The sequence below is a fragment of the Schistocerca cancellata genome, chromosome 2 (genome assembly GCF_023864275.1).
Source record: "Schistocerca cancellata isolate TAMUIC-IGC-003103 chromosome 2, iqSchCanc2.1, whole genome shotgun sequence".
Taxonomy (NCBI): domain Eukaryota; kingdom Metazoa; phylum Arthropoda; class Insecta; order Orthoptera; family Acrididae; genus Schistocerca; species Schistocerca cancellata.
In genome coordinates, this window is record NC_064627.1 from 834,718,657 (window position 1) to 834,729,559 (window position 10,903).

At 41.9% G+C, this 10,903-nt stretch overlaps 1 protein-coding gene across 2 annotated transcripts in view; it reads right to left on the bottom strand.

Moving 5' to 3' along the window:
* The window catches only part of LOC126162738 (tuberin), a 342,768-nt gene extending 332,522 nt beyond the window's left edge, over window positions 1–10,246 (bottom strand). For both annotated transcript variants that reach the window (XM_049919411.1, XM_049919410.1), the window contains exons 1-2: window positions 9,932–10,246; window positions 9,710–9,846 (exon numbers count right to left, since the gene is read on the bottom strand). In XM_049919411.1, the coding sequence (XP_049775368.1) occupies window positions 9,710–9,846; window positions 9,932–10,007 (213 nt within the window). In that variant the 5' untranslated portion in view covers window positions 10,008–10,246. The remainder of the gene's footprint in view (window positions 1–9,709; window positions 9,847–9,931) is intronic.
* Between the last annotated feature and the right edge of the window lie 657 nt (window positions 10,247–10,903).

The following is a 10,903-nucleotide window of genomic DNA, read 5'->3' on the forward strand; positions in this document are numbered from 1 at the left end:
CCTGCAAATCAAATGTTGGGTAAGTAATCACTTCTGTAGCCAAATTATCCCCACAGAAAGACAATTAGGTAGGAAGTACGACTTAGATCAAATGGAAAGTCACGAATAGCTGATATCACAGGGTGACAAGAGTAACTTCGATCAATATGACTGCTGAAACGTGGTTGTGGTATGTCAGTTTAATAAAACATAAGGCACTGTGAATGGCTGTCAGCTCCACCATCAAAAACATCTTCTCAGTAACAGATGAGGTTCCTTACCGGAGGGATAGGTAAATGCACATCTTGTCCTATCCATGACTTTAGAACTACCACTGAAAACGACAGTAGCACCTTGATACTCATGAAGAACTGAGAATGCTACAGGACTAGACAGGAAGACATCGGTGGCCAGTTTTACTCCATGATGTTGGACTGAATCCAACAACTTGAAAGTTGAAGTCGCCACTAAGCCATGAATCTGGGAATCATTGTTTAATTGTATGTATATGAAGATGGTGTCTGTTCTTTCGGACATGTCCGGAAGAACAGATACCATTAGTGATCTTGCAGCTCTCGAAGAATGAAATCCAGACCATTAGCTGCTTAAGGGGGTTGATAAATATCAACGGGGACAGTTGAAAATGTGTGCCCCAACCGGGACTCGAACCCGGAATCTCCTGCTTATATGGCAGACTATCTGACTGAGCAATCCTCAGTGGCTCAGTCGGATAGAGCATCTGCCATGTAAGCAGGAGATCCTGGGTTTGAGTCCTGGTTGGGGCACACATTTTCAACTGTCCCCGTTGATATTTATCAACGCCTGTAAGCAACTAATGGTCTGGATTTCATTGTCTAATTGGGTTAAGATCACATGATCTGCACCCCAAGAGATGGGGCAAGGAAGAACAGAGCTTTAAGCTTTTGTATGCACTTTTCTAGTGGCGAATATGGAGTACTCATGTCAGATTTTTATCAAGGAGGAGTACAAAAAACTCAAGATTCTGTAGCAAAGTCCAAGTGCTGGGTACCCAAGTAGAGTCCTGGGTCAGGATGGTCAATCATAAGACAACAGACAGGCACGACTCTGTTTTTCTGGGAGAAGTCTGAAGCCAAGGCAAAAGGGTTCAAGTGTCAGTCCTTAGGATGGCAATTTGCAGTTGGTGTTGAATCGAGGCTACAGACTGAGAGCAGAGATCATCAATGTATAGTGTGGCAATGACCAGTGGGCCAATGGAGGCAGTTGGCTCATTGATAGCAATGACAAAGAGTGTACTGTGCAGCTCAGAGCCCTGCCGAAAGCTGTTCTCTTGGAAGGTTAGTGAGCTGAGAGAAGTGTTTACTACAACATGAAACAACTGGTGGGACACAAACTGACTAACAAAAGTTGGTACCAAGCCTCTAAAGCCCCATTCATGGAGGGTACATAAAATGTAATGGCACGAAGCAGTATTGTGTATCTTATGTGGTTCAGAAAAGACTGCAGTAATGTGATAGCATTAAGAAACAGGCTGTCAGATTGTTGTTTGCAACCTAAACAGATGGTTGGTTGTGTACTGCCCCTCCTAGACACAGGAATGACATAGGGACAAAAGGTACCATGATTTGAGAACCTGGTACCATCCTTGCAAGCAGTTTGCTGAGCACAGTGAGGCTAATCAGTCATTTGCTGTCAAAGGACATTGGGTTTTTGCCTGATTTAAGGATTGGGACACCAATCCTATCTAGCCACTGCGAATGGCTTTTAGCCAAGAATGGTTGAAAACCCTGCATAGATGGAGTCTTATTGTAACATTTAGATGCTGGATCATCTAATTATAAACTGAATCAGTGCCTGGGGACGTGATGTGTGATGAGTCATGAGTCTGAAGCCCTTTCCAGTTTGTTATAAAATTCAGCAAGATTAGAGGTAAAGGATACAGAAGGTCTTCAACTTGTCTATTACACACTCAAAAAGTAGCTGGATAAGAAGAGGACACCAATGCTGTCACAAAGTGGTCACATGGCGTTTGACAAGAACAAATGTGTCAGCAGATACCCCACGATGGGGAGGAGACACAGGACATTTACCAATCTCTGTTTGCCCAGCAGATTACGGAGCTTGGCTCAGAGCTGAGATGAAGAGGCATATGTTCTCAAGGAGGAGACATAGCACTCCCTGCATTCCTTCTTACTGTGTTTAATCAGATAGTGAACTTTAGCACAGAGACGCTTAAAACTGATGAGGATGATCTGTGAAGGATGTCACTTGAGACAGAGTGAATCCACTGAAAGAGAGTAGCAGTTCAAGCAGCATGACTGCCTATCTCAGGAGGTCTCTCTCAACCTCATCAATGCCTTCTGACAGGTGCAAGTGGATTTATAAAACTGTCAGATGCCAATTTGAAGAGCCCAAAATGGTAGCAGGCTCACTGAAAGTGACAAGATCACCAGAAAGAGGTCACTGTCTCAAAGACCTTTGTACAGTAACTATTGCAGCAAATCCATGATTTTGGGAAGAGATCATATGGTCGACAGCCAAAAAGGTGTCATGGGTGGTGCTAAGGATAGCAGCTAGCTCTAAATGTGGAAATACGTTAAATTAATGTAGATTAGTACAAAGAACAACCCTGTAATGTTCAGATGTTGCATTACTAGCGTCCTGCTTGACACAGTCAACTCATTTACATATCTGTGTGTAATGTTGCAAAGCGATATGAACTGAAATGAGCATGCGAGAACTGTAGTAGGGAAGGCAAATGGTTAACTTCAGTTTACTGGGAGAATTTTAGGAAAGATTGGTTTGTCTGTAAAGGAAACTGCACATGGGCTGCTGGTGTGAACTAGTCTTGAGTACTGCTTGAGTGTTTGGGATCCATATCAGATCAGATCAAAGGAAGCCACTGAAGCTTTCAAAGACAGGTTCCTAGATTTATTATCAGTAGATTGAAACAACACGTAAGTGTTACAGAGACGCTTTGGGAACTCAAATGGGAATCCCTGGAGGGAAGGCAACATTCTTTTCGAGAAACGCTATTGAGAAAATTTAAAGAACCAGCATTTGAAACTGACTGCCACACGGTTCTAACGCCACAAACACTCATTGTACCTAAGGAACACGAAGATAACATACGAGAAATTAGGGCTCATGCAGATGCATATAAGCAATCATTTTCCCCTCACTCTATTTGTGAGAAGATGACAAGTAGTGATACAGGGTACCCTCCACTATGCACCATATGGTGGCTTGCAGACTATCTATGTAGCTGTAGATGTAAAGTTGGTAAGAGGACCATCATTGAGGAGACAGATCACGATGACAAAGAAGTTGGTTAATCAGAAGTCTCTACCAGACAAAGTCTTTCTGGGAGATGGCTGGGGAAGGGGGGGGGGGGGGGGGGGGAGGGTGGCAGAGAGCTAAGAGGTGGTGCACATCAAAATATCCAACTAGGAGATAGTGGAGGGGAGAGAGTGGTTGTTGAATTAAAGTGGTCATGTTGATTTAACTGTCCTGCTAGGAGGCAAGTAAAATTACAAATGATGTGAAATTTAAAATTTTCCAGGTGAATTAAATGATCAAAGAGATTTTGAGATTGCAGCAGGTCATCGTAAACTTCACTCCATGATATTTCGAGTGGACATCTGTCAGTCATGGTGACAGGTGGGCCCCATTGTCTGGCAGCAGCACCCTCACTGGTGGAACTGTGAAGCTCAGCTGTTTTCAGCATTGCCTCTCGCTGCAGCCATCTGAGTATTCTGGCATCTTCATCTGGAGCAAATATCAGAGATGATGGGATTCCACACATTATCCAGCCTGTAGCCACTGCCACGGTTCATTACATTTGCCATGATGTGTATTTCTATGGATTCTTTTATAATGAAGATGTTGCTATGGCCAAAATTGATGTTTTGTCACACTCCATTGAATGCCAACTGGAGATACAATGTTGCACAATTCCAGACTTGCAGGGCTGCAAAAGGCTAGTGCAACGTTTATGTCCTGTGCAAAGTTCTTTCCACTACGCATGTTGTTTGTCGTATATAGGCCATATCACATTCGCAAGGTCTTTTGTAAATTCCCACCTTCTGCAATAACAAATTATCCTTCACCGATTCCAGCAGGTTCAAAATCTTAGAGGGTGGGCAGAAAATCACTTTCATCTGAAAATTACTAACTTAAAGATTCTTGTTACTTCGAAAGAAATATTTCCATCGAAAGGAAGAAATGCTAAGGACTTTGCTGGCACATTTGCCTCTTTATCCCCTTCCTGGTTCTTGGTTTTAGCTGAGAATACCCTATTAATTTGCCAAGTAGAGTATCCATTGTCTCTGAACACTGTCTTTAACTGTGCAAGCTCTTTAGGCAAACTATCTGCATCTGACACCACATGGGCTCTGCGTACAAGGGTTTTAAGCACACACATGGTTTGGCATGGGTGATGGCAACTTGACAAGTGAAAGTACAGTTCACTGTGAGTGGGCTTATGATAAATAAAATGTCTCAGAGAGTTGTCACTTTTCCATCTAAGTAAAAGATCCAGGAATGAGAGATGACCATCTTTCTCTAATTCCATTGTAAATCGAATATTCTCATGAATGGAGTTAAAAATGATGTAAAAACTCCATTAACTTATCTTCTCCATGGTGCCGCACTATGAAAGTATCATCCACAAAGAGCACTTTCCTCAAAATCCTCCATAAAAAAGTTAGTCACCAAGGGGAACAAGGGGCTGCCCATGGCAACACCATCAGTCTACTCAAAATATTCTTGGTTGAACATAAAATAGATTGAGTGACGAGCATGCAGAAACAAAGTAGTATAACCACCAGAAACCATTTACCAATTAGAACTATGGAATCAGAAAGACGTACCTTTGTAAAAAGAGAGACTGTGTCAAAACTCACTAAAAGATCTGAACTACTTAGGTTGAGAACCCCCAGTCTGTTGCTAAAATCTGCCGAGATCCGTATACGATGTGGACATTTGCCAACCGAAGGTCTCAGCAAGAAAGTAAGACATTTGGTTAAATCGTATACGAGAGCGTCAATATTACTCACTATAAGCCGTAAAGGAAGATCATCTTTGTGCACCTTAAGAAGACCATATAGTCTTGGCGGTACACTGCCATGTGGTCGTAACTGCTTGATGGTCTCTGGGAGTAACAAGAAATAATTCAGGGGAGAGGAACAACTGGATTAACAATTGGTACGGAACGATTGAGGAGAGTGGAGAGTTTCAGGTACCTAGGAAGCCTGATACAGGAAGATGAAAAAATGACAGGGAAATAAACGAGTGGGGGAGAAAAGCAGAAGCATTTCGGAAGAGTGTCAGAAGCCCGATATGGAGCAAGGTTGTACCCCAAATCAGTAAAAAGGTTATATACCAGTCATACTATGTCCCGATCCTGACATATGCATCCGAAACCTGTGTTATGAAAGGAAAAGAGAAAAGCAAAGTACAAGCTAGTGAGATGAAATTCTTGAGGAACAGTATTAGACTGACAAAGATAGACAGGTTAAGAAATGAGAGGATCAGAGAGTTAATGAAGGAATAACCATTACAGGATGAGATAGAGAAATCAAGGCTGACATGGTATGGGCATGTTAAGCAAATGGAGGAGAAGAGGATACCCAGGAGGATACACGAGATGAAGCTGGAAGGAAATAGACCAAGAGGAAGACCGAGAGACAGATGGCTGAAAGGAGTGGAGGAATGAGTCCAAACGAAAGGAGAAGACTGGACCAAGGTGAAGACGGAAAGATGGTGGCAAGACAGAAGACGATGGAGAGGCTGGAAACTGTCCAAGATGGTGATGATGATGATGATGATGATGATGATGATGATGATATGTCTTCCATTCACACGTGCTGTAGGGCAAGGATAACTCTTTCTGTACACAGTATCGCTAAGTGGGCCACACATCATCTCCAAATACAAACTATGAGGTAACAAAACAATTGAGTTAACTTTATCCAATCTGCAATTGCAGAGCATTGTACCTCCAATAGACATTCAATGGAGCATGACGAAACATTAAATTTGGCCTTGGAAACATCTTTTTGGGACTCTATTATAAAAGAATCTGTTGAAATACGCATTGTGGAAAATGTAACTAACCACGACAACAGCTACCAGCTGGATAATGCACGGAATGCTGTCACCTCCAAGATTTGCTTCAGACAAAGACACCAGCATACTCCAATGGCTGCAGTAGGCAGCAACGCTGAGGACAGCTGATCTTTGCAGTTCTGCTAGGGAGGTCACTGCCGCTAGATGGTGTGGTCCATCAGTCGCTGCGACTCTGACGCATGCGCGGCAATACTCTCAGCACGCTATACAGGGCAGAGCGAAGAATTTCTTTGTTGTCTTCAATAACTGACCTGAAGATGACTGACAGATGTCCAGTAGAAATTGTGGAGTGAATTTTATGATGACCAGCTGCAATCCCAAAATATCTTCGAACATTACAAATGATGTTTGCTGGGGGTCATTTGCAGTCATACTGTTATTGCTTCCAATGTGGTACTGATACCTATGCAAACCAATGTACTGAGCCATCCAGATGCTCTCTCTGGGACAGTATTGTTCTAACAGTAATCATAGTAACCTCAAAAAGTTGAAGAAGGGTGATAATTAAAGTGTGTTTATTGGCAACCAACACAAAGAACATACTAGTTACTGCAGTTCTAGCACATGAGATTAATATCCATTGCAATTCCACAGGATCAATATGCTGAGGGATCCTTGCTAGGTGTGATTGGACCAGGAGAGGTCACACCCCATGACAACTGTAATGGTGTGAGTGGAAAAACAATGGAGATTAATTTGGTGTAGGAGGATCTGGCAATTCTGGAGTCACTGGAGTAACGTTCTCCGAAGATTTCTTCTTTTTTCCTTTCGCAACTTTTGATGGCCATGAATATTGTGAGACCATATCTGCATTGCGTGTAGGAATGGAAGATGGGCATCCAGCCCTGTGGCTCCTTCATACATGACCTGATGTCACACTGCTGACTTTCAGATTTACGGGGAGATTTTTCGAAAGAGAGCCTTGTCACAAATAGATGCTGCTTCTATGGCTGGGTGCAGGGAGTGGCTCTCTAAGATGGTATCACCATGAGATGGGAGTTTGTGTGACTACCATACGTTGATCTCGAGAGGGTAAATGTGCCAAATACTGCTGATTACTTAGCCACAGTAGTGGCAGAAGTCAGTATCACTGATACTGGATGCAAATGATTGTATATTTTTGAGTTTCAAAATATGAGAGGCGATCTTATGTTTCGAATTTTCTGTTCCTCGATTAGAGTAGCACTTCTTTGGGGATTGGGGAGAGTGGTTATTCCACAAAATTAACACAGACAGATGGTAGCATATATTGTCAATTTTTATGAAGTGGCCAGAAGCGCTGGTATTTAAAGCACCACATTGGGGATGGGAAACAAGGCTTCACATTGCAGCAGTAAACAATGATTTTGAACTTTTCTGGAAGCAAAGTCCCCTAAAAAGTGAGGATGAATGCACTGGTGCCCACGTCGTCTTTTAAGCCTCGATGTACGTAATGTATTTTGTGGATGCTTCATCTGTTCAAGTGTTAATGTAGTTCATCCACCTGCAGCATCAGGTCCTGGTGTAAAAGTAATCCCTGTGGCACACTGATGTTCTTATTGTGACAAACACATCAGCAAGTTGTTTACAAGAGAATAATGCCCAGAATTGGGCAGTATTAACCAATTTACAATTTACTAATAAAAACAATTTGCCAAATATGCTTCAAATATTCTCCACAAAGAACACTGGTTTAGTAGTAGTTGTGGCCACCAGCTGATTAACTTTGGCCATTTCAGGATGCAAAGCATCTGCCATGATGCCATCTACTCCGAACTCCCACATGCACCCCACAGCCAGAGCTGAGGGCACCTGGCACGATGATGATGGTGATGATTGATTTGTGGGGCGCTCAACTGCGCAGTCATCAGTGCCCGTACAAAGTCCCAATTTTTACACAGTCCAAGGGCTCCTGGCATGATGGCCAGTGCCCAGAGTCCTGTGACCTCTTAACAGGTAGACAACTACTCCTCTGATGTGCAGAAAGGTGACAGCTTGGGCATCAACAGTGTGATCGCTGCTTGGTCTGCAGTTACCACCATTAAGTGTATCTGATGACTCCCCTCCCCGCACAATGACTGGTGGCTACACTGAATATTGGGCAACCTTCCCCGTGCATTCTATGAAACAATTTTGAAAAGGTTGAGGTACCATCCAAATATGTGGTGGAAGAAATACAGCAATGGCTTTTATGCTCGCAACACAAGTACTCACAAAATAGCAAGCAACCTGAGGACACAGAAAGGAGGAGCAAAGGAGATTTGGCTAGGTGAATGGATTGTAGATTAATCAGTGGAGTTCTTTGTTGCACTCTTCATGGGATATAAAAGATTAAGACAATTACCTAATGAATGGTGGATACAAGATACGACTGCAGGAGAACACCGTATTTATTTATAGCACACATTTGTGCAGCTAGTATTTCCTTTATAAGAAATTATCACATAAAATTATGGTAGAAGACATTAATGAAGATATGCAACATATGTTAAGTTGTTTTCTGGGCTCTTGGGTGTCCAGTCAGATGCGTTCGTTGAAGTCCCCACGATATTTCAGTGAATAACCTTTCTGCCATCACCAGTTGGTTCTGATGATAGCAGAAAGGTTATTCACTGAAATATCGTGGGATTACAACAATCGCATCCGGCTGGACACCTGAGAGCCCTGGAAACAATACACACTGGGAAAGCCTCCAATCACATATATGTTAAGTCATTGATTGGTTTGTTAATGAATCTTGAAATGTGTGAAGTGCAAAATTTGATTTGATAATGCAGCAAGGGCGGTGCATGGGGTCAGAATGAAAGAAGCTGTGGCAGGGGATATCAAGGGGAAGGACAGTATTGGTCAGGTGGAAGTGGGAGATCAGGTAGGAACAGGAGGATGGGTGGTCCCAGGTGGATTTGTAAAACTGACAGCTTATAAGTAAGTAGGCCTATAGCAGATATAGTTAACTATATTAAAAATACAGGACTTACAAGACACAAGGTAAAACTTTCGTCCAGCACTTAGACTTTGAATAAAGTACTTCTTCAAAAAAATTGCAGGCACAAATCATTAGTTTCATTACATATTCTGAAAACAGGATTCGAGCTCGAGCATAAGTGCCAAATTTAAATTGCTCACCACAATCGAGAGATCTGAATACTTTTTTTTGCCACATGCTTCCATAAGGGTACTGGGACCTAGCAACTGTTATGAACGTCTCGGATGTGACTTATCATTGAATGCGTGCAAAAAAAAATATTTTGAAATCCGTGTTCTCTCCTTACGGATGCAGGATCAAAAGGTCTATTTCAACACTTAATTTACCATTACACTTAAAAATGTGTGCTGTCAGCTGCAGTTAACACCTTTATGAATCATTAGGAGGACGAGCTGATAAATTCGCAATTTTTATTATTTATATCTCTCCATGCACGTTTTAAAGATTGTTCCTAATATGTAACAGACGTATTAGGACGCCCCCACCCCCAGATCAATAACTATTTTCCTAGGTGCCCAAGAAACTGTTCTCCATAATAAAACTTTGACCACGCCGCAGATCAATCCGTCATATGTTACCGCAACAGTGGCTTTTTGGACGCTTCGCAAGTATGCACTCAATTAGATACCAATCTATCTCCAAATACTGTATACTCACATCTTCAAGGCGAGTGTATCGAACTTTTTCACTCAATTCCCTTATAGTCTTCATGCGATGGCTTAAAGGTGCATCAGGTCCCAGATCCTTCTCAATTTCCGGCGTTAATGTAAACTCTGTTCTGCTCTTCAAATTACCTGTAAAGAACAGTGCGTGCGTCATAAAATGACGAGTTTCCACGAATGCCGGTCTCATTAGTTAGTTTCTCATTTTAAACAATACCTGAAACACCTTTATTCATCCGAAAGAACTGTTTGAATCGTTCTGGGAATGTCTTTTCCCTGTCCTTAGACGTCATTTCGAATTATTGATAAATGTCAAACAACAAGGTATATAAACAATGCAGACGACTTAAGTAAAATTTGTACAATAAAAACGTATCTTTCCATATGCTTTAGTTACTCCATTCTCAAGGTTGAAATATTAATTTTTGCGTCTTTAGAATAATATTCCACCTTATTTTATTCAATTTCAATCCTTAAAACTACATTCCCCTCCCATCAACACCAACAACAACATTCAGACTTCTCAACTGAGCGTTTGCTCAAAGCTATTCCGAGGAAAAACTGTCCACATTAATTCTTCACATCAGGTGATTTTTCGTGTTTGCCCGCATATATCTACATTCTTTGATGATACATTTCTGATTAGCAGGGGAATAAACACTGCTGTTCTAGTTGAGTTTCCAAGTTTATTTAATAATAAAACTAGCACAAACATTTGTAAGTAATCCTAATTAGGGTGAGAGCAATGTTTCTAGCAAGATGAAAAAAATACACGCACAGCAACGTTTGTTTAGCTTTTGGTGAACTGAATATTGACAGTTTATTTTCTGGGAAGGGAAGAGTGTCCTTTCCCGGAGGCGATTTACAAGCTCGTGGACTAAAGTCAATCGATAAACTCATGAGCAAGCGACCGAGTTCCTCCTCCGCCCACTCAGCTACATCACAAGGCGCTTCTACAGGCTGTTTCCTGAAGTTGCACCTGCTCTGCCGTGCGTGCGGCTTGAAACTGCGGCGATCCATTGTGCAGAAACGTCCGGGCAACGTTTATTTTTAGATAAATGCTTTAATACCATACGAAATAAAAAGATGGTCAGCTGATAGGTATTTCTGCTTAGAGAAAGTCCCTCTAACAAAGGAATCACCTTCAGAGGTGGTCAGGTATCCAAGTAGAGAAGGAATTATCATATTT